This window comes from Sceloporus occidentalis, unplaced genomic scaffold, assembly GCF_023333645.1.
Source record: "Sceloporus occidentalis isolate IW3139 unplaced genomic scaffold, rSceOcc1.0.p SCAF_3, whole genome shotgun sequence".
Taxonomy (NCBI): domain Eukaryota; kingdom Metazoa; phylum Chordata; class Lepidosauria; order Squamata; family Phrynosomatidae; genus Sceloporus; species Sceloporus occidentalis.
The window spans coordinates 226,047,773-226,072,283 of record NW_028316983.1 but is presented as its reverse complement, the minus strand read 5'-3'; the positions used below and the strand labels follow the sequence as shown (position 1 = coordinate 226,072,283).

General features: G+C 40.1%; 1 protein-coding gene across 1 annotated transcript in view; it reads left to right on the top strand.

Annotated features, from left to right (window-relative positions):
• Window positions 1–17,692, top strand: part of LOC149317578 (nudC domain-containing protein 1-like) — a 69,931-nt gene extending 52,239 nt beyond the window's left edge. The window contains exons 9-10 of the mRNA XM_089517844.1: window positions 12,866–13,022; window positions 14,920–17,692. Coding sequence (XP_089373970.1) covers window positions 12,866–13,022; window positions 14,920–15,212 — 450 coding nt within the window. The 3' untranslated portion in view covers window positions 15,213–17,692. The remainder of the gene's footprint in view (window positions 1–12,865; window positions 13,023–14,919) is intronic.
• Window positions 17,693–24,511: the final 6,819 nt, after the last annotated feature.

The following is a 24,511-nucleotide window of genomic DNA, read 5'->3' as shown; positions in this document are numbered from 1 at the left end:
ATAAAATTAAGTGGTCAGATTAGATTACAGCATTGGAGATTGTTTTGATTATGAAATTATACATCTAGGATATAGATCCATTAGTCAGACACCTTTTAAATAATTTCTTCTCTGTAATTTTAACAGCCAATGGTAACTGGGACTGGTTACAGGGAACATACAACCATCACGGCTATTTCTGAGCTGTGGAGCTCCCTCCCGTGGGGCACTAGGTTTGGCCACCTCTCCTCTCCTTTAACCAATAGGCAAAGACTTTTTTTTATTGAGATAGCCCTTTGGCTATTAACTGGTTGCTGAAAAAGAGTCTTTCAGTGGGGATTGCAGACCTTTCAGCTGATGTTGTTTAAATAGGATAATTTATTTCATTTTTTCTTTTTTAAAAACCTATTTTCATTTGCTGTTCCAACTGGTTGTAATTGTTATTAGTTTTAATATTGCAGAGCATGAATACTGGGGAAAAATATTTTTACTATTTATTTTTATTAAAGATTTGCATAGAACAGTTGTAAATTATCCCTCCCCCACCTTTCCCTCTCCTTCAGGCAACATTTCATGAATTCAAAATTCAGTTAAAAAATCACAAGCAAAACCAGGTAACACAACCTGGCTGCTATCCAAAAGTGCTAACTGTGAAAGCTTCCAGAGCACCATATCTTTTGATGTTGGACAATATACGGAAATTGCAAGAGAACCTTCCCCATTTGTTTTTACCAGAAGTTACATGAAGAATGAAAGGAGGCAAAGTCTCACGTGCTATATGATGGTCAAAAACTGTTATTTCTTAAAAAGTCCTATGCATTTCAGCCTTATCACCAATTGGCCTTCTTCAGGGGCTATTCAGTTTTCAGAAATTTCTGGAGTTGCAGTCTGCACTCTGTGTTCTAGTGGACTTTGAGTAGAATAAAAAGTTTATTTCTTCTAATAATCAAAGGTCCACTTGCAACCCCAAAAATTTCTCAGTATTGAATACCCCTTGGAAAAGGCCAATTGATGATAAGGCTGAAACACCCCTCAGAGTGTGGTGGAACCTCCTTCCTTGGAGGTCTTCAAACGGAGGCGGGATGACCATCTGTCAGGGATGGTTTGATTGTGGTTTCCTGCATGGCAGGGGGTTGGACTGGATGGCCCTTGTGGGCTTTTCCAATTCTATGATTCTATGATTCATGTCGTGCTTTTTAAGAAATAAGTTTTTGACCATCATATAACGTGTGGGACTGTCTCCTTTCATTCTTCCACTGTGAATACATTTTAATACAAATGGTTGTCATAGAATCATAGAGTTGGAAGAGACCACAAGGGTCATGTGAGCCCCAAAGTATCTTTAGCTATTCTGCCTCTAGCAAAGAAAAGTTTAAAAGTCTACTTCTCCAATCATGTAACATTCCAGACTCTATCAAGGTACTGGCACATGGATAAACCCAAATTCTTCCAAGTCCTTGCTATCTCTATCTCTGCTGCATACAGTTATGAGAACTATGACACTGTATAGACAGCCCCCTGAAGGGTCAGCCTGCAGCTGCCTCCATTTTCCCCGGATCGGAGCCACGTCAACCACATGCTGCTGATCTGGCCTTTGCAGGGTGCAGAAAGGACCTGCAAAAAGTGGCTCCTTTTTGCTCCCTGCAAAGGGCGCGATAGCCACGGCATTGCAGCTTTACATGGCTCCTTCAGTGCTGCATCATGATGATGCAGTGCCTGAGGAGCACCGTGACGCCATGTGCCATGGTGTGCAGCATCACATTGGCCTGGGGGCAGAGCTGGGGCATGTGTCATGTGGACGTCATGCCCCGACTTCGCTCCCAACCTGGTTTTTCCTGCCGGTCTGCACAGCCCCATAGTGTTGGATATTTTCATTTTCATTGTCATTCTTGGATTATTTTGATAACCCTGCCAAGATTAATAACAAATATTTGTCCCTAACACGTAATAATTGAAATTGAAATTATTTTATCTCTGGACTTAATAGTGTTTGAAGCTGTTATAGCCAACTGTGAATAGAATGTTCTTCTGTAGATGTCTCTAATCTTGAAGGGAGGGGTTAAAAAATAAACCAAATATGTAAGACTCAATCACTCATAGTTCATATACCTTACAAACAGACTTTTTAACATTAAGCATCAGCAGTCTTGTATAAGCATAGTTAAAAGGGGAGCCTACTACTTCAGAATCAGCTCACCTTTGGCATAGAATATTCTCCAGTGTGTGTCCAACATACTCTTGTCAATCCAGGTTGGGTTTTGAAAAAATATAAGAGGAGAGCTTTGACAACCTTTTATTAGTAGAATAAAGATTTGCCACCCCAAAAAGTACTGATCGTATGAAACAGCTGTCTTATACTGTGAGTGCACATTCACTGAAGAAAAAGAACAAAAATTAATTCAGGATACTATGCATTATTGCTACATATGAGGGATCCCCAGTTAAACCATTCCATATTTTAGTTTGGAATTAACTTCTCAACAAAAAAACCCAAACAAAACAAAAGTAAAGGTGGAAATATTCCCACTATTAAATGCATTAGGCATAGCAAAATACAATTAAGTTGTTGATGCAGTTAGCAATTAAATGGTGTGTGCCTCAATTTAAAGACCATTCTTAAAAAAAGAGAGTTTAGAGGTAATTGAATTTATTCAGCATACAAGTTAATTGATGTTCCGAATAGAAAAATTGTGCAATTATGTAATCTTAACTTAAAAGATAGCTTTACTCATCTATACCTAGCTATCCTTTTGAGTCACAAGGGAGCAATTGTAAGATTTTATCTTGTCCGGACCAAATACATACATACATACATACATACATACATACATACACACATACACAACAGATATCCCCATTTACTGAGAGATGAAGGGAAATAGCTGTCATTAGTGGCTGTATGGGCTCAGGCCCTACCTGCCGGGTACTCAGTGAAGGACCAGACCAGGTTAGATGGGCGGGGAGGGGGTGTTGCCTTTGTGCATAAGAACACCTTGTCTCTAACCAGGAACCATGTGCGTCAAACTTCCTATATTGAGTGTATTTACCTGACCCTATATTGAGTGTATTTACTTGACCCTGAAGGCCAGAGACAGTCTAGGGATTCTGTTGGTCTATCGGCCACCCCGTGCGCTAACAGACGCCCTTAACGAGCTGACACAGTTGGTCTCGGAGTTGATGCTGGAGTCCCCCAGGCTTTTGGTCCTGGGAGACTTCAACATCTCCCTTGCGGCCAACTGTGTTCCATCCGGTGCGGCTCGGGAATTCATGGAGACCATGACAGCCATGGGCCTGTCACAACTGGTCTCAGGGCCTACGCATTCTGCGGGTAATACACTCGATTTGGTCTTTTGTACGGACATGGAAATTCCGTGGGCGGAAATATCAAATATTTCCCCCTTGTCATGGACGGATCATTTCCTGGTGGAGGCAAAAATCAAGGCTTCTACCCAGATCCTCCCCGGGGGTGGCGGACCTATTAAAATGGTCCACCCTCAAAGGCTGATGGAACCCAAAAGGTTCCAAGAAGCCCTAGAGGGGTATACGGTTGGAACCGATGGCGACTCTGTTGATGCCCTGACTGATATCTGGGATATCAATCTTTCCAGGGCTATACACAGTATCGCTCCCAAGCGCCCTCTCAGACCTGCTTCCAAAAGGAAGCCCTGGTATACGGAAGATCTCCGGGCAAGGAAGCGGGTTCTGCGACGGCTAGAGCACCGCTGGCGGAAATACCAGCGCTTATCCGACCAGACTCTCCTAGACCATCTCTTGAAGGACTACGGAGAGGCGATACATGCAGCTAAGAACTCGTTCTATGGTGCACGTGTCGCGTCCGCGGAGTCACGTCCGGCAGAGTTGTTCAGGGTTGTGAGGGAGCTAACTCAGCTCCCTCCTGCCCCGAACCAGATCCTTGAACCTACTAAGGCCTGCTGTGACCGATTTAACAACTTCTTCGCGGATAAAATCTCTCGGATAAGCGAAGGTCTGGATGCCAGTATTAGAGCAGAAACCAGAGTAGAGGCGCCCAGAGCTTCCGTGGACTTGGTTAAACTGGATCACTTTGAGTCTGTAAGTACTGAGGATGTGGACAGGATCCTTGGGAGTGTTAGGAAGACGACCTGCTCTCTCGATCCCTGTCCCTCATGGCTGGCGGCTCAGGGGGGACCGGTGGTAACTTCAATGTTACACCGGATCATCAATACATCTCTCAGGGAGGGGCAATTTCCATCGAATCTAAAATTGGCCACTGTAAGACCTTTATTAAAAAAGCCCTCCCTTGACCCCCTGATGCATAATAATTATCGGCCTGTATCGCTGTTGCCATTTTTGGGTAAGGTGATCGAGAGGGCGGTTGCGATCCAGCTACAATCGATCCTGGATGAAACGGATTATCTAGACCCATTTCAAACCGGCTTTCAGGCGGGCTACGGGGTTGAGACTGCCATGGTCGCCTTGGTCGATGACCTCCGTCTGGGCATTGACAGGGAAAGCGTGTCCCTGTTGTTGCTCTTAGACATCTCAGCGGCTTTCGATACCATAGACCATGGTATCCTTCTGGAGCGCCTGGCAGAGGTGGGAGTTGGGGGCACTGCGCTCCAGTGGTTCCGGTCCTACCTCTCTGGGAGGTTCCAGATGGTGCAGCTGGGAGATGTGTGCTCCGACAAGAGACCCCTAACATCTGGGGTCCCTCAAGGAGCCATTCTGTCTCCCATGCTTTTTAACATTTACATGAAACCGCTGGGAGAGATCATCCGGAGACATAGGGCGTGGGGTTATCAGTACGCTGATGACACCCAAATAATTTTCTCTATGTCTCCGACTGATGCAGTGACCGGGGATGGCATCTCTCGTCTCGTGGACTGTCTGGAGTCGGTAATGGGCTGGATGAGGGAAAACAGACTCAGCTTGAATCCAGAGAAAACGGAAGTACTCGTGATAGGTTCTCCTGGCCCAGGAATGGCGGTGGTTCCACCTGTCCTGAATGGGATCACGCTTCCCGTGAAGGACTCTGTACGCAGTCTGGGGGTGCTCCTTGACTCGTCGCTCCACCTTACATCTCAGTTGGATGCAACGGTCAGGAGCACCTGCTATCAGCTTCGGCTGATACGCCAGCTGCATCCCTACCTGAGCCGGGGGGACCTAGAAACAGTGGTACACGCTCTGGTAACCTCTCGGTTGGATTTCTGCAATGTGCTCTACATGGGGCAACCCTTGTACCATACCCGGAAGCTGCAATTAGTGCAAAATATGGCAGCAAGACTGGTCACTAACATACCTAGGACCAGTCATATAACACCAGTCTTAAAAGACCTACATTGGCTGCCTATTCGCTTCCGGGCGCAATACAAGGTGTTGGTTATAACCTATAAAGCCCTAAATGGCTTGGGCCCAGAGTACTTAAAGGACCGCCTCTCTCCGTACAATCCGCCCCGCACACTCAGATCCACCGGGCAGCACTTGTTAAGAGTTCCGGAGGCTAGATTAGTTAATACCACCAGAAGGGCCTTTTCCACCTCGGCCCCTACCCTCTGGAACTCGCTGCCCATTGAGCTCCGTTCAGCAACCTCCCTGGTCCAATTTAAGAAGGGGCTGAAAACGTTCTTCTTCAAGCAGGCTTACCCCTGATTCTTTGCCCTGAGAGCCCCCTCTCCCCCCCCCCTGTTAGTAGTTTGTGATTTGGCACAAGTTCTTTTATTGTTTTAATTGCATTGTTTTTAATCTATATTGGATGTATGTTGTTATTGTTGTTAACCGCCCTGATGTTTCGAAGGGCGGTATATAAATAAAGTTGTTATTATTTTTATTTATTTATTTATTTTCTTCCCCCTTCCATGGAGATCAATGCATTCATATTGATTGCTTCCATTTTTTCCCTCATGTCTCAAAAATAGGCTATTACTTTCTTGTGTATAACTGTATATTTGCAGACTAGCTAGAACATTTTCTGTTTCATAGAACTTCTGTTCCTTAGCTAGAGGCTTTCAGCCCAATGTTTCATTTGATAAATTCCAGTTGCAAAGTGGCCTGCCTTTTCCTGTAGGTTGATAATCGTGTTTTCTTCTCCTGTCCCTGGTGACAAGCTCCTTCCTTCTTTCCCATCATTCTGCACTCCCTTGTACATCTGCACCTCATTCTATCTCCTGTTTCATGTCCCTCATAAATATGTCTAAATAAGACAGGCAGTCCGGTCTGACACCATATTATGTTCATTTGTACAGTATTTCTCGCATAAGGAAGAGAAATTGCATCAGCATGGCAGAGGCGAGAAAATAGGCCCCCATGAACTCTGCCTATTGAATATGGTTTTAATCACTTCTGCTGTTCTACTACACCACCCTTCTCTCTTTCTTTCTGATGGATTCAGTTTCCATGGCAGGACTTCACCATCATCACAGTCAAGATATTTTTCATTGTTTATCTTATGTCTTGTCTGTTTTTTTAACCAGTTGAAAGAAGAAATGAATGGGTTAAATTGAGGTAATTCAGAGACAACATCCCATTAAAAACGTTGATCACCCTATAGTTTACACTACACACACAATACATTGTTTCAGAGTGGCATCTATCAGGGGAGTCACATTACACAACCCTTATATTGAATACTAGCATAGTACAGTGTTTGTGGGTCAGTAGTCAATGTACATGGCTAGCAAACTATTGTGGAATTGTGTAAATTGCTTTCACAATTTACTCTGCATACTTAAAGTGCTACTACATGTACAATGGTTGCATGTCTTATGGATACGACTATTGTGCATTGTGCAAAAAATTCACTCTGCACAGGGTGACCAGACATCCTCATTTTCCAGGACATCTCCTACATTTCAACCTTCTGTCCAAGAGGAATTTCAAAATGCCCTCCATTTTGTGCATGACTAAGAAGTACAAATTTACATTTCTATGAGTGCTTCTAGCTTTTATTTTGGTATGTCCTACATTTCTCTTGAATGTCCTACATTACACAGTGAGTTGTCCTCCTTTGTGGTTTGGATGTCTGGTCACCCTGACTCTGCATGAGTAGTGTTACTTAATGGCTGCAGATGTCAGTAACAAGATGCCAGACTATAGCTTATGGAAATATTATTACTGTGGCAAAGAGAAATTTTTGCTGTATACCCTCATGCAATTCTAGAACATAGGGCAAGATGTAAATAGTTTAATTAATTAATAATAATTTATAATGTTGAAGTATTACAGGGCCATTGCAAGATGGCATTGTTGCTTAAGTCATTAATTGAGTTATACTCTAGCAATAGCAAGTCAGCTAAAAGCAATCTGCTTATCTAATGTTGTGTTTTTTTCTCGTTGTTAATTTGGCTTAAAATTGACACTTCAAGAAATAGTGTGAGCCTTCTGTATCCATGAAGATCGCATGTAAATTTCTTCATTGCAAATAGCCTCACTGATATGGGGGCATCCAGGCCAACATTATGCCCAGCACTTGGGTGGTCCACTCCCCATAATCAGATTTTAATCCCTTTTTAAATACAATCCATTTGTGCATAATTTCATCACAAGTCTGAAAAGATCATTCTTTTTGCATCCTTTTAAAAAAAATATAAATACTGTACTTTGATGAATTTGCTGTTCTCAGAAAAGGCTGGCTAATTTCCAGCACATATATTCCTGATAAAATGGGGTGAGAGAGTGGGTGTAAATTTTCCACTGCTGGCTGATGCGCTATGGCACTTTTTTCCTGCAAAGAAGCTCAGCAGGCTTGTTCTGCTGTTTATCTTTAGGAAGTCAGACACATTTTCTTTTTCCAGCATACATGGAGAGGTGACTTTTACTCTGCAGTTTCTTCCCAGCCTGTAATATACTGTTCTATGCCTTTCTGATTGGGTCTCTGGTTTTAATCCCTCTATTCATACTGTGCTTTTAGTTATAAGCTGCCCGGAGGGCTTACTAGAACCATGTAGTGGGCTACAGATCCAAACAAATAAATGCATGGACAGAATCTGAAGAATCTGTTTATCCTAACGGCTGTATTGCAGAGAAGTAGCTCTGTGTGCTGCCTCTGCTCAAATTCTCTTGGTCTTTTTCTAAACTTAACAGTAGCAGTGGCTATGTATCCCTCTTTCACACATTTGTAGTTCCTGATTTTGCCCAAGTCTTGTCTTGAAGGCAGAAGAGATTTAAAAATTAGAACAAAGTTCAAATTGGCTCTTGCATGCTCAGCAGGTACCCACATTGCATTCTAAGAGACACTTTTCCAATGAATTAATTGTGGGATTATTCTTGTAAAAGATTTGAATTTGTGATTACTTTTAGAGAATAGGTCAGAGAAGAAAATTGGAATGCTGGAAAAAATTATTCTGCCTTCCTGAATCGCTCAGTAGTGAAAGTAAGAGAGAGTTTGTTGTGTGTCATTTCCAGCTTATGGCGACCCTGAGGCAAACCTATCATAGGGTTTTCTTGGCAGATTTTATTCAGAGGGGGTTTGCCATTGCCATCCTCTGAGGCTTAGAGAGTGTGACTTACACAAGGTCCTTAAAATCTAATAAATTGACTCTTAAGTAGCTAGAACCACTTCATAATGTTTAAGCCACTGTAAGGCTCTGTTGCAGCAAAAACTATGAAACATTGGAATAATCTGCAAACAGTCAGGTGTGCTCTTTCCGAGAAGCAAAAGTGATTTTGTCAATGCAGGATACTCTCTTGAGCTGACAGTGAAAGTGCTATAAAAATTAGATCAGAGTGTACAACATGTCTAGTTGTGTATGTTTTTTCACATATGTACCTTCAAGTCATCTGTCAATTTATGGCTACCCCATGAATTTTTCATAGGGTTTTCTTAGGCAACAAATACTTGTCTAAATATATTAAGAAGTGGTTTTGCAAGCTCCTTCCTCTGAAATATACAGCATCTGGTTTTCATTGGTGGTCTCCCATCCAACTACTAACCAGGGCTGATCCTACTTCATTTCCAAGACCAGACAGGATCCTGTGCCTGTAAGGTATATAGGCAAATACCTAGAACCAACTTTTTAATAGTTTTGTAAGTCTATCAGTCACATTTCCTGAATCCTTTTTGAACTACTATCTTTATTCAGCCTATTAAATTCTTTCTGTGCCCTACCTTGTGAGATCCAAATAAAATATTGAACAGATTCACCTCATTTGATATCTGGTACTGGAGTAGAGTTCTAGGGATACTATGGACTGCTAAAGAAAAGAAAAGAAAAGAAAAGAAAAGAAAAGAAAAAGAAAGGATAAATGCTTGTGAAAAAAGAAAGGATAAATACATAGGAAAATCAAGCCTGAACTCTCACTAGAAGACGAAATGACTAAATTTAGACTACTGTGCTTTCAATGCGTCATGAGGTGCCATGACTTGTTGAAAAAGGCAATAATTCTCAGTAAAACGAAAAGCAGTAGAGAAAGAGGAAGACCTCATTACAGATGGATTGATTCAATCAAGGAAGACACAGCCATGAGTCTGCTAAATCTGATCAGGAGTCCTGATGATCAGGGCTCTTGGAGGTCTCTCATTCATAGGATTGCCATAAGTCAAAGCCAGCTTGACAGCAAATAACAAGAACAAATCTTTTTTTCCTATAATAATCCTGAAGTGTGAATTAAAAACACATTAGATCTTTTCAGAAGAGTCCTTTTACTTATATTCCACTTTTCCTTTGAAAATCTTCAAGGTGCCATACCTGGTTCTGCCCCTCCCTTGATTCTTTTCATTAACCCTGTGAAGTACCTTTAAGCAAAGAGACAATCACCAGCCCAAGGGTAAGTCGTTTCCGATTTATGGCAGCCCTAAGACAAACCTATCATAGTTTTTTCTTGGAAAGTTTTGTTCAGAGAGGGTTTGCCAATTCTTCCCCCTGAGGATGAGAGTCTGTGAAATTCAAATCTGTTCCTCCCACCACCATCGATTCTTGATCGACTACTGTGTGCAATATACCAGTCTGGCTCTTGGGACTTTTTTGAAACTACAATTAACTGCTTGAAATTAAACTCCATAGTTTTATAAACTTCTGTAGAGGAAATAGATTAAACGGTTCCCTTGATAAATGGCAATTTTAAAATTTTATGCCAGGACTTGGATAATTAGTCTTAATAGCACTTCTGCCCCAAATTGGGGACCTTTAACATCAATAATAATAATAATAATAATAATAATATGTTTTATTTATAGACCGCTATTCCACAATGATCATAGCGGTGTACAGTAAAAATTGTAATATAATACAAAATACAAGATGACAATTAAAGGAGGGAGAAGTCTCGTCCTTCAGGCAGTCCCTGATGTTGCTGGGTCTGCCTGGTCGCTCCCTCTGAGGCCGAGATGACAGTTGAGGAGGGAGGGGCCTCTTCCTTCAGGCAGTCCCTGATGTTGCTGGGTCTTCCTGATCGCTCCCTCTGAGGCCAAGGTGACAGTTAAGGAGGGAGGAGCCTCTTCCTTCAGGCAGTCCCTGATGTTGCTGGGTCTGCCTGAAAATTTTTTCTGTGCGGACGCAACATATATAATAGGTTCTCCTTAGCATAGTACAACTTTTTCTCTGTACACTGATGCTCTCTGTAACATTTCTGTACCTGGTGTATAAAAAAAATCTTCATAACTAATGTAAGTCTGGGAATATTAAAAAGAATTAAAAGGAGGGCTCTAACAGCACCTTAGAATCAGATACATTTATCTGTTTTATATTTGTCAGTTATATCCTTCCCTCTCTCCTTCTTAAGTTTAGGTGAAAGTGCTGTAGAACTTTAGGGGAAGCTTCTGAAGAATTTAGAAGAAAGATTGAGAACAGCAAAATGGGGAAGAACAGTTAGAAATCAAAGATATAAAGAGTATTTCTGGAAGGAGACCAAAAGGGAGTTAAAGTATGCTGTGGCTACCATATGTTGTTTCTTTATGCTGTTCCTTTACAGTGTTGAATCTCTGGTAGGTCCAGTCACTAATAAAGGCACCATCATAGTAGACACCATAACACCATGAACACAGCAGAGGTCTCACACTCCATGAATCTTCCATTCTACAGCTGGGGATGGTGGACTTGAAGATGGACGCTATGTTTCCACACATGTAATTCCTCAAGATCTTATTGGCTAGCCAAGGGAATGATGAGGTATCACTGAAGAGAGGGATATCCACAGCTTTAGCGAATATGTCAAGTCCTCACTCCCACACCATCACTCATTTGTGTTCTACTTCCTCTCCACCTCCTCCTATCTACCATATTTTCCCCCTCTTCCCTGATTGGCAGCTTGTTCCTTAGTGTCTTTACTATCACGCCAGGGAATTCATTGTGCTTCTTGAAACAAACAAATGAAAAATGCATGGCAACCAAAGAAGAAACATGTTTCAGAAGCAAATGTTAAGAGAAGCCAAAAATTCTTAATATTCAGTACAATTGGCCCTTTTGTAGATTTGATTATTTGTGGATTTCAATTAATATGCCCTGTCTAGGAATCTCTAGGTTCTCCAGCGCAACTCTGCTGGAAGTTGATCATAGAGTTGCACTGGAGGACCTAGAGATTATGAAAGAAAGCACTTCTCTAGGCATGAAGGTCCTCCAGTGCAATTCTGCCAGAGGTTGGCCATAGAATTGTGCTAGTGGACCTAGAATTCTTAGAGAAAACTCTTCTCTAGGCATATGTATGTCCTCCAACATGATTCTCTCATCAACCTCTGACAGATGCTGATCATAGAGTTGCACTGGAGGACCTGGAGATTTCTAGAGAGGTGTAAAAGAATGGTGTGTTCCCCCCCCCCCCCACATTCATGGGGATACTTCAACCCTGACCCCAGCAAATATGGAGGGACCACTGTATAATGAACCAGTCCCAGAGCAAATGAGTGCTACAGTATTCTTTTTTCTCTGGGCTTAACAACGTGCCCTTCAGAACAGATTCTTTTCAGGGTTGAAGTGACTGCCCTTTTCCTTAAAACTATCTGCTGATGCTATAGCATTTGTTTCTACCTGAACTACCTGAACTTAGATCCTTCTTCACATGCAAGACAGGATGATTTATTTCTTATACTATTAAGCCTGAAAAGTGGGAATGTGTTTAAATTGGTTTAGATGCGATCTTGACACAATATTATTTCTGGCAAAAGTAAACAATAGTATCATGATTATAATGCTCTTAAATGTATGTAGTAAGTTTGTGTGAGATGCTAATGGGAGATTCTGATGTGTATGACTATTTTTAAAGGGACCTATGATGACATCTCAGTTTCATGAAGTTTAAGCAGCCATTGTGTTCTACAGTATGCTCCAGAAAATTCCAAAACATACAAAACAAAAATTCAGAGCAAAAATACCAAAACTAAGTGTATGAAAATAATGGAAATGTGCCGATGATTTTTTATGAACAATTAGAGGGTTTTTTTTCCACCATTCATCTGAAGAGCCTGGGCAAGCTTATATATTATCTTTATTAATTTATTTAGCATTTTCACTATACATGGCCCTTTACAGGTAAAAACAAACAAACACACAAAAACAGTTCCCTGCTCTCAGGCTCATAATCTTAAAACAGCCTGGTGATGAAGAATACACCTAAAAATAGTGATCTGATGTCCATGTGGAGATTTGAACATATTTCTCAGGTTCTGCTCCAACACTGAAATCACTCTACCACACTGGCTCATGAAGACAGTATTTGAACAAGTTTGGAACCACCAAGATAAAATCTAGTGTTAAAACATTTCTAGGTATAAATGATCTCGCTTTCAGGAATATTCAGATGACAGCTAGGCTGATAGTAACGCAAAATTTAGCAGCCTAGACTTGGACTATTCTGGACCATTTGTTTTTCTGCTATTTTGTTCAAAGATGAAATTAATCCACTAGTGGTTGATGTAATAAAAAAGATGAATTTGAAATTGGTGCTGAATTTTGTTTTATTTATTGTTTTTATTGCACAGGTAAATCTTGGAAGCAACCAATATCTTTTCTCGACAGTGGTAGATCCCAAGGAAATGCCATGTTTCTGCTTACGCCACGATGTTGATGCTCTTCTCTGGCAGCCACGCCCTGATCAGCAGGACAAATGGGAGCACGTTTCTACTTTCAATGCACTAGGTATGGAAGGAAGCCTATGTAGTATTTCTCTTCCTTATCAAAATACAGTTCAATCATCCTTGCTCTCGTTCATCAAAGTTCTGTGATTTCAGAAGTTGCAGGGACAGATTAGACTAAAGATGAAACAATGAAGAACATAACCAATGTTAGTTTTTTGTTTTGTTTTGTTTTGTTTTTTGGATTACATGACTATAAATACAGACACATAATTTATGGAAATATATACGTATACGTATAATTTTCTTTATTTTTGGTTAGGAATACTCTTGTTATAGATTACAAGCATATATTAATGTATAATCCTTTTCCTCCCTTTCCCCCTTTTCTTTTTTGGAGTTGTCTATTCTTTTTCCTTTATGCATTATATGTAATAAAATCCAATAAAAATTATGACAAAAAGTTCTGTGATTTAAACTTGGTTGATTTTGTCACTAGGGATTGTTTCATTGGGTAGGATTCAGAATTACTGAATCTGCTTTTAATTTGCTGATACTTGTCTGTAGTTGAAGTTGCCAGTACTTAATATTTTATGTCATTATATTTGTGATATTTTATCTTTGGAATTGTTTATTTTAAACTGTAAACTGCTTTGGGGGGTTTAGTGGGGGAGGTTGACACAGAGAAGCAGTAAGAAATACAGAAAATAAGTAAGCTCAGATTTTGTAGGTGGCCTTTTAGTATGCTTTTTTATTATAAAATCATTAGGAATTCTGTTAGTTTGCAAATAGATGCAAAGGAATCTGAGGTTGGAATCCTGGTTGCAGTAGCGGTTAGCCTTTAACAGACTGGCTTAAGAAGGTGTCTTGTACCCTCTTATTCAAACAGTTCCCTGCTTGCAGTGAAGTAAACACATAGATACAGTGCAAAACACACAAACCCATCCCTCATGACCAGAATAGTCACTGTTTGGCTCCAGAATGCACTGGGAAGCTACCTGCCAAACTGGCCTTCCACCATCACTGTTGATTTTTTCCCCCATTACCAGTTTAAGTTTGCTAGTGAAGCTTTTAGGCTCCCCTGACGCTCTCATACTGGATTCATTTTAGTGCTTTTCAAAATGTAGCATTGCTCTCCTACTTGGTTCCATTTTGCAATCATATAAAAATAACACTTTCATGTTAATCTCCTTCAGTTACTATTTTCAGAGGAAAACATGACATCAATTTAGCTGTGAAGAACCAAACATTAGAAACACTTTGCCACCTGTGTAAAACCAGGGCTTGCCAAAATGTAGCAAATATAAAAAATGTATTTCTCTTAATATGGGACATCTCTTTGACTTTTTGTCTACCTTAAACTAGAATGTGGACATATTTAAGCAGTTAGTCCTCAAAAAATTCAAATGGCACACTCGAAAGCTGCAGAGGTGCATTTGAGACATGTGGACATTGGTATGATATTTTTCTGACTGCTCTTCCCTATCAGGGTGCAAGTCACCACATTGTCCTGTCTCCAGTTGTGTATACAATGTATTATTAAAGGGCAGCACTACCTGCAATGCATTATAGGAATCTAGTCCTGAGGACACTATAAATATTTTCTGTGCTTTGGTGTCCTGAAGGCTAGATTCCTTATAAGCAACTCTGATGCCAAAAGTGAGACTTGCAGACTTCTAACTCAGAAAGGGTGCAGCATGTTTTAACTATGTTGTTGTGTGTCTTCAAGTCTTATCTGACTTATGGCAACTCTAAGTCAACCCTGTAATAGCGTTTTGTCATCCAGATTTGCTCAGGGGGGATGCCCTTGCCCTTCTCCGAGAAAGTGTGACTGGCCCATGGCCACCAAGTGGATTTTCATTGCAAAGCATGGATTCAGACCCCGTCTCCACAGTCATAGTCCAACACTTAAACTACTAACCCATAATGAATGTGCTTTTATTGGCTTTTTTTTATTCCAGGTTATGTGCAAGCGTCAAAGCAAGACAAGAAATTCATGGCCTGTGCCCCAAATCATTCTTATTCTGCCCTGTGTGAGTGTGTGCGGAGAGTGTTCATCTATCGGCAACCAGCTCCTTTGTCTACTGTTCTCTACAACAGAAAGGAGGGAAGACAAGTCGGGCAAGTTGCTAAGCAGTTGGTAGCAACTCTGGAAACCCATGATCCTGTTTTGGGATTTCAGGCAACAAACGAGAGATTATTTGTTCTCACAACAAAAGTCTTGTTTATAATAAAAGTAAGCACCGAGAATTAATGACTAAATACATCCTATACGCAAAATTGGCTGAAATAATGACTGTAAATTAGTAGGAAAGTGCAGAGGTGTGCAAAAGCAACATGTCATATGTACCCTTTTCTGAAGTTTGATGAAAATGTATCTTTACATTTGCCTATACTTAAGAAGAATAAAGTATGTTGCTTTATTTTAATAAACAGGTCATAATTTGTGCAAACAGTTCAATTCTATTGAGAATATTAAGCAATCCTCCCCTTCCTTACTAGGTACTAGTGGTAGAATTTGCCTTTATGAAATAGTTAATTTTCTGTGTTTCAAAATATTCTTTTTTCTACTTCACAGTTTTTTCAATAGTACGTCTTTCAGTTTTTTTAAAATTTTGTCATGCTAGTTTCTGTCTGGCCTCCTAACTTAAATCTGTTCATAGTTTTTTATGGGTTTTTCGGGCTATATGGCCATGTTCTAGAAGAGTTAGTTTCTGACATTTCACCAAACAAACTCTTCTAGAACATGGCCACATAGCCTGAAAAACCCACAAAAAACTATGAATTCCAGCCATGAAAGCCTTCAACTTCACATTAATTCAGTTCCTTACTGGGTTTTTTTGTAATGGAAATTTACCAAATAATTAAAATCTAATTTGCAGCTTACTAATGACTGTTTTTAAATTTGGGTTTTCATTTCCTTTTAAATGCTTTCATTTAATTCTTGCATTGGCTCATTGGATAAATGATGCTATGAACATTTTCTTTTCTCAGGCATACATTTAATGTAAGTCTCCGGGAAAGCAGCCAAAGGGCTGATAAGACAGCTAGTTCCCAAACAAACAAACCCCCCTAGAACAGCAAAGTCAGTGTAAGCTACAAAGTCCTGAAGATTCACAGTAGCTCTACCAAAAGGGATTACCAAGAGAATTGTCAGACGGTCCGAGGTTCAGGGTATCAGAGAGGCAGGTCAATAAAGCAGTCCAAGGTCAAGGTTTCCGGGTAGTCAAGACAAGAAGCCAAAGGAGCCAGAGACAGAGTCTTTCCTCTAAAAGAGTCAGATATCCACTGGCAAAGAACCACACATGCTCCAGGTGCTTAAGAAGGCAAGGAGCCGGCCTTCAGCTGTGTCTGATTACGAACACGATTCTGATAAAGCCTCCGAGATCTTCGAAGGCCCTCTCTTTCCGCTCGACGATCCTTGAAGGTAGGCACACTGCCCAGATCCTCCTCCATGTCCACAGCCTCAGCACCAGGCAAACTTAACTGCTGAACCTCTGGAGGGGCCATAGACTCTGCTCCAGCAGAACTAGGGCCAGCCTCTGGCTCCTCCATTACAGGTTCAAGCCCCAGGGGCTCTGGCACCTCCATTACAGGTTCAGGTCCCAGGGGCTCTAGCTCATCCTCTGAGTCCTCCGAGCCATCCTCCAGGCTGGGCATGACAGTAAGCTAAAGACTCTCATTATGTGCAAATGTGGTAATCATATGTGGATTGTGTTCCTTATGAAAATCTATAAACATTTTAGAAATAAAGTGGGATTCTTTTTTTAAAAAAATGTTCCAGTGGTTTTCTCCCCTGAAACAGTGAGACTGAAGTTCATATTTGGAAGTCTATATCCTTTGAAGTCTCTCAGTTTTGCAGTTGTTAACACTCTTGGAAAGGTGTGAGGCAATTAATTTAAACTTTACTGTAGGTGAGTGTAAACGTGGCATATTTGAAAGAGCAATGTGCAGACATCAGAAATATATGATTTACAACATAAAAGCTATACAGGCTGAGTCTCCCGTACCTGGAATTCTGAAATCTGAAATACTCCAAAAACCAAAACATTTTTCATGGGTGGCTGAAACAGCAAAACCTTTGCTTTCTGATGGTTTCATGCACAAAATTATTAAAATTATTATGGTATGTATAAAATAACGCTTCTGGCTATGCTTATAAGGTGTATATGAAACATGAATGAATTTTGTGTTCAGATTTGAGTCCCATTTCCAAGATATCTCATTAAAAAATACAGTCAGCCCTCCACATTTTTGGTTTTGACTTTTGCAGATTTGATTATTCATGGATTTCATTAATATGTTTTCTTTAGGACTCCCTAGGTACTTCAATGTGACTCTGCCAGATGTTGACCGTAGAGTCACGCTGGAGGCCCTAGAGATTCCTAGAGAAAATATTTCTCTAGGCATTTGTAGGTTCTTCAGCACAGTTCTGTGGTCACTTCTGGTGGAAGTTGACCATAAAGTTGCTCTGGAAGACCTAGAGATTCTTAGATGCTCTGAGGTTAAAAAAAACAACAAAGTTGTTATATGCCCTATTCTGCTCTGTCCTTTTACCCCCTTCTACCCAGAATTACTGTCAATTAAACCTATCAGTTCACATTCAAGTTCAAACTTAAGTTCCCGCTTCCCAAACATCCACTAGCCAACTTTATGAGGTAGAATTCAAAGATATAACCATATTAGTCTGTGGAATCAGTATGTAAAGGGAGATCTTGTAGCACCTTTGAGATTAACTGAAAGAAAGACGTTGGCAGCATGAGCTTTCGTAGACTTAAGTCTATGAAAGCTTATGCTGCCAACTTCTTTCTTTCAGTTAGTCTCAAAGGTGCTACAAGATCTCTCTACATATTTATCTATGAGAATTATTGCACATTTTTGGCACATATATATTTTGCTTTTATGGTTATTATTTATTTTTATTCAGTGCTATTTATGTATATGATGCACTGCATAGCAAGAGAAAAAAGTTCTTGCCTTAAGGATCTTAACAAGATACATTTCAACCAAGTAAAAGAAAGAGGGAAGAGTAATATTGGGAAGAATATACATGGATGCAATTAACCTGTTACGTAACTTTAGTTTCTGAAGGGTTGAAGTCTGAAAGTTTACAGCAGAGTTTATGGAAAAGATAGATGAAGAACACTAAAAGAGAATAAATGAGCTTCCGAATTCAAGCTAGCTGTATGTTCTTCATCACATGGTGTGGCACCAAACAGTTGTGGTTGTTCTTCTCAAAAGGGTGTAGTAATCCATATCTAGAAAATTTATTATATCTCATTTTACATCCTAAAAAATTATAGTTTGTAGATGTAATGCATGGAAGATCAGCTTCTACAGAACAAGTAAAACTCAGCATGTCAGCTTGACTAGCTGTGAAACTAGATTTCATGATATGGAAAAAAGTTCCAAGATAAAAAAACAATTCATTTATTATACAACAATTCCTCTTTGTCTAGAATTGCATTTATATGTCAGGAATTGTGGAAAGCTAATTTTCTTTATCTCCTGTGACAGATTAAACACAGCAAAGCAACAGTCTATTCTTTTTTTCACACAGTTTTTATTATATCAGACAATAAAGGGAAAACACAGTAAATGTACCTTGACTTCAAAAGGAAGTTACTGACAAAGCACATCTAAACAGAACTGGATTTTCTTTTCTCTTAATGATATTTCTGCACACTTGTTGAGAGTGGATATGTAGTTTCAATGAATGATGGTTTTGCAATGTCTCAAAAGTGTGCATCTCCATATGTTGTTCGACTGCAACTCCCAGTAGTCCTCGTGACTGGCTTGTTAGGACTGATGGGACTGACAGTTCAGTTGCATGTGAAGGACTGCTTTGTCCCCCCTGAATCTAATGGGGGGGATACCAGTAGTTCAGTCCAAGTTTTCCAAGCAAACTTAACTCTACACCATGCACTAAATTTCACTGAGGAAAATATGGAGTAGTCACATTTCCAAAAGCTCTTTAGCCACTTTATGGGATAGTTTAGTAAAGCAAATTGAATCAAGTGATCTAAAACACATATTACAAGGGAAAGTAAGCCCTACCTTTGGACATTTGGCAAGCTAGGTACAAGAAATCTGTGCCAGTAGGATAATGCTTATTTAATTAATTATCATTTGTAATACCATTGCCCTTGACAGGATGCAATTGGAAGTTGTGGATGACCAGTGAATAGGCTGCCACTGAAAATTTCAGTCATATTTCATGTCCAAGAGGTGAATGCAGGCCTGTAAACTAGACTGAAGCCAAGGCTACAGACAAAATACACTATGTATGCTGTAGTACAATCTTGAAATTAAAGTGTTGATCCTTGAGATTCTTTCTTGCAAATATTTAATATCTTTATTGCTTTCTACTGCAAGACTACAGATGCAGCCACACTGCAGAATTAAAACAGTTTGGCACCACTTTAACTACCATGATGTTATGCTACAGAATCCTGTGATTTCTAGTTTGGTGAGGATCATCCGGTTCTGTCATAGAGTTCTGATGCCATTGTTGTTGTTGTATGCCTTCATGTCTTTTCTTACTCTATCATGGAATTTATTTTTTTTTACCAAACTACAAATCCCAGTGTTGAGTAGTATAGAGTCATGGCAGTTAAAGTGGTGTCAAATTATCTTATTTCTGCAGTGTGGATACACCCTAGGATAGCTGGAAACAGGAGGTCTGTAAGCAATTTGTCTTTCAAAAATCAGATAAATAGGACTTAGAATGTTTCTCTGCTAGAGAAGCTGTCGTCCCAATTGTGTTCTTCTAGAAACAATGACCAAAAAGAAAATTTCATTTTGATTTAGCATCCTTTTAATACATAAACTTGTCAGGAGTCATCTCCCTTTGGTCCTTCTGAACACTACATAATTTCTGATCAAATCTTTTTGGATCGGTTTCTTCATGTAAAGCTTGATAGTACAGTAACTGTTATTAGACATTCTCTATTTCTCACCTGTTGTAAACCTACTGGCTTTTTAAAGTTGTTATTCCAATGTGTTTCACTAAAAATAAATTTAAATGAAAGTTTTTGTGGGTTTTTCAGGCTATGAAAGCCTTCGACTTCATATTAAAAGAAAGTGTTGCTTTCAGCAAACCTTCAGCAAATACCTCAAAATAGAAACCAGGCAAATTAGCTTATAAACCCAGCATATTGGGCATAACAGTGTACTGTGGCAACACTGAACAAAAAAGAGAGCAGGTTGTGTCTGGTGGAGAATGTTGGACTGGGATATGGGAGATCCAGGATCTAGTTCCCACCAAATTTATTGAGTAAACTTCGGACAGTCTTTCTCAGCCAGTCCTATTGTTTTCCCCATAAGGTTGTTGCCAATATAAAGTATATACTGGCCCTGATCCATTACACTTGCATTAATTTTCTAAACACAGCTGGAATGTTTGTAATCATTAGCTTGTATAAGAATTACAACAGCAAGTGGGACGATAAGATGGACAGTGGATTGTTACCCCCAAGGTTACCATGCACCCTCTCCTTTTCTGATACATTGGCATCAAAAGGCTGGCTGAGGCACGTAGCCATGGAAGCACTCTCAGCGCAGAGGAAGCCTCCTTACTGTATAGAGAGATCCAGGACCATATTTGGCACCTGGAGAAATCAGCCATGCAGAGCCCATAGCCAGGAAGCAACTAATTAAGGTTGGAATCTGCATAGTCCTTTTATATATGGGTGTGGTCCTCGGAGCTGACCTCTGTGTTTACAAGTGAAACAAAATCAGAGACTCAGGAAGGGATATTCTTTTATCCAGAGACATCTGCATGGATTGCCCAACCATTGCTACCTCCCTTTTCCATTCTTCCCTTTTGGAAAATCCATTCAACTGAATCCTGTGCCAGCTTAGTTTTTGCACTACCAATTTGGTCTCGCTTGAGGTCAGAAAGACACTTTGTCAGTATCTTGCTTGACTCCTCAGCATTGCTGGCCACATCACAATTCCCAGGCAGCTTCCACATCACAATGCCCACCCCATTGGAGCTCCACATCTGGAAATGGTACAGTGTAGCCCCAGCGACCCCTTAAATCACTGTCTGCTGGCAACTTTTATACATTTAGTTCTTGGCTGTGAGTGTAAGAGAGTGTCATTGCATGAATGGTTGATTCCCTTTGATTCATAATTTATTTTGGGACTTGCATTCTGGAGTTTTGTTTCTTGGAGCTGATATACACAGGCTTGATCCTTGCTTTGAGTTGCCTGAGCCTTCTGGGCTTCTTTTAATTGAGCTACTAAAATCCCCCTATTTGAATATTAATTGTGGATGCCCTCTGGGTACCCTTGCATTTTTGGGTAACAGGGCTCAGAAGGGACAAAGTATTTGGGGGTGAAGCGTGGCACTTTGTCCCATCCATTAGTTTTCCAAAAGAAGAAGACAAAGAACAAAGAAATGGAAGGATGGTTTTTTGTTAATGAAAGTTTTTTCCCTGCTGCTGCTGAGTGTGTCTGTGTGTGGTGCATGTGAAAATTTGCATTCAAAATTGTGTTTTTGATGGCTGTCATTGGCTTTCAGAGAAAAATAGGTTTCTTAAAGATTGCGGGTCATTCCCTTATCACATGTAGTTGAACATTTGTTTGATAAAGTTAACTAATTCATATGACATTGTGTTAATTCCATATCTTCAATATCTGAGCGAATCTGCAAGAGAGAGTCATTTTTGCATAACAAATGTATTTTATAGCTTGTATTAACATACAAATTGCAGTTGTTTATTAACAATATTTTTATTTTACCTTCTTGCATCATTCTTCTGCCTAGCTTATAATAAAAATGAAAACAAATAAATACAGACATAAGACTATTAAATTTGACATAAAAGCAGCAGCAGGAAATGAAATCCAGTACAATGAAGCACCAAACTGTAATTTTAAAACTCCAGAAACTCCCAAAGGATGTAAAAATCATTAAAAGGGGTCTTAGAAAAGTCAAACTGGATCAGACTGAAGTTCTGTCTAGTTCTGCATTGTGCAAGAAATTGCCTGTGTAAAGACATCCTGCAAGACAAAGTCTTTGGGTCTCCATTTTACATTCTGCAATAAGTGTGGTATCTATTGCTTCTGATTCTGGGGGTGAGCTAAAGGCAACCGCACTAGTTGCCATTGGTATCGTAACTGTTGTGAATTTATCTAATCTCTTTGAAACCAGTCCAGCTCAACAGCTATCATTGTCCTGTTTCAGGGTGATGAGTGCACTAGATCGCATACCTGTCATTCAGGACAGCAAGCACTGGAGACAAGGCAGAAGAGAGTTAAACACAGAGGTCCAACCAGACATAGTGGAATTGTTGTTTTGCAGCAAAAAGCAAGTCTTGCCTATGCTAATTTAAAACCAACTGTAAATAGCATAGTCAGACTAATTAGATAATTGCCTTTTTGGGGCACACTAATGTGAGTCCTGCTTCTTTGTTCCTACTGCTTTAACATCTAGTTATCAAAAGAGTGTGTTATCTCTAACTTCTGCTCTTTGGGGTCTACATAGGATTATCCAGATTCCATACCCTCCAACTCTCCTGATTTGGCAAGGACAGTCCCAATTAACCACCCATTCTCTCTCATTTTCATCTTGTTTTAAAATGTCCTACTTTCTCTCTCCTTCTTCCACTTTCCTTCTTTGTCTTCAGCTTACTTTCATTTGAGTTCTTACCTCATAGAGTTCTAATGCTGTATCTAATGATTAATCTAAGTGCCTCATTGCACTACAAATCTCAGAATTCCACAGGATAGAGCTATAGAAATTAAAGCGGCATCAGACTGCTGTATCTGCAGTGTGGATACATTTTCTAGTTTTTCACACCATATAGCTCTACACACTTAATTACATCTACCTTTCTTTAAGGCTGGAAAAATGAAAAGATGTTTTATTTAGCTCCAAAATTATTAGAGTGTGGACTCCAAGGAAAGTGTCCTGTCTCTGAATGACAAAGTGCAACCAGGGTGCCACCTCTCAAAAGGTCCTTTTGTTGCCATCTGCCACATTTTATTTGGCAGGGACACCCAGGAAAGGGGTTCAGAAGGCAGGCTTAAAACCAAAAAAGGAGACTATATATTCAGATCCCATAACTCAAAATCCCTTATTTTAAGATATGGAAGAAAGTGATCAACTGTTTAAAGTTAAAGCAGTTGTCTCACCTTTATTTTTCTATAAATTGTCCTTTTGGCTTGTTTAAGGCCATGTAGAGACTTATTTCATGATAGAAATTAGATGGGAAACCAGGGACTTTTTGCCTTATTGGTATAGCCACAACAGCTCTTCACAACTCTGATAAGTGCTTTCATTATGTGAATTTTTACTTTATTTCCAACCAAGTGGAAATAGATTTGTATGAGTGGTTAATGCTATTAGGACTATTTTTCAGGAACTGCCACTGAAAAAGAAAAGTGGTTCCAAACCCATAGAACAATTTAACTTACAAGGCAAATACTTTACAACAGTGGTCATCTGCTGCTTTTTACAGAAATGGAAAGAGACAGATGGAATCCATTTTCTGACACCTTCTGTGTAATTTGGTTAGTTGGGATATATTGAATAAATAATAATCCCTTCAAATCTTAGCTTTTTGTGCTTCCCAAAGACCCTTTTTGAAACAGCTAGGAAAGTGTCAAGATACATCTTGTATCGTATCATCAAACTCACATTCATGCAATTTAGGGGGCATATCCAAAAATATAATGCTTCTGGCAGAGCATGCTCTAATATTAGCCAAGAGTGGAAATTGTTTTGTCCACAGAGAGCCCTGGAATGGGTCCAGTGCAGCCCTGAGGATTCTCAGAAAAATCTCTGAATGCCCTGGCTGAGGAAAGTCAGGGTTTCTTGGTGCAAAGAAGTGGATTAAAATGTTTTCTAAAAATCTGTGTGGCTGTTACATGCTGTTTTGGGTAAGGGGCTCCCCATCTTGGACACACAAAAAGAAACAACTCCTAAATGGTCTAGGAAGGGATTAGAAGTGCCAACATTGTCACTTCCAGGTGCTCAAAACGGTGGTCATGTGGCCCTCTGGAGCTCCTGAGGAGTCAACAAAGGAGAAATGGCGTCCTCTGGGCTCCAAAATATGCCAAACCCTGCATTGAGCAGTAGTAGTGGGAAACTATTCCCCCACCAGTCTTGCTGCACACCTTCCTTGTGTGCATTATATTGCACAGGTTGCCCTAAACCACCCAGTGGTAGAATGGAGCATGCTATCCTGTTGCCATTGTTGAGGTAAAATTCCAGTACCAGTCCAATTCATTTCTGAACATGGAATGGACATGAGAAGGGTCTCTTGCAATGGTCCTCATGTACTAAAATGCTTTGGGCCAAGACTGAATTGGGGGCAGGTTTATCAGGATGCCTGCGTCAAAATACTGGAACAGCGAGTTCATATTTCCACTAATTGAAGTGAGTGCATAAAAACAAGCATTTCTGAACAGCAGTTATTGATAGCTTCTGTTTCAATGCAGTGGTGAATCTACCCTGTCCAAAGGAGGTATTCAAGAAGGATATGGATAAGCTGCAATGTGTGCCAATGAAGGCAACCAAAATGATGAAAGGACTGGAAAGCA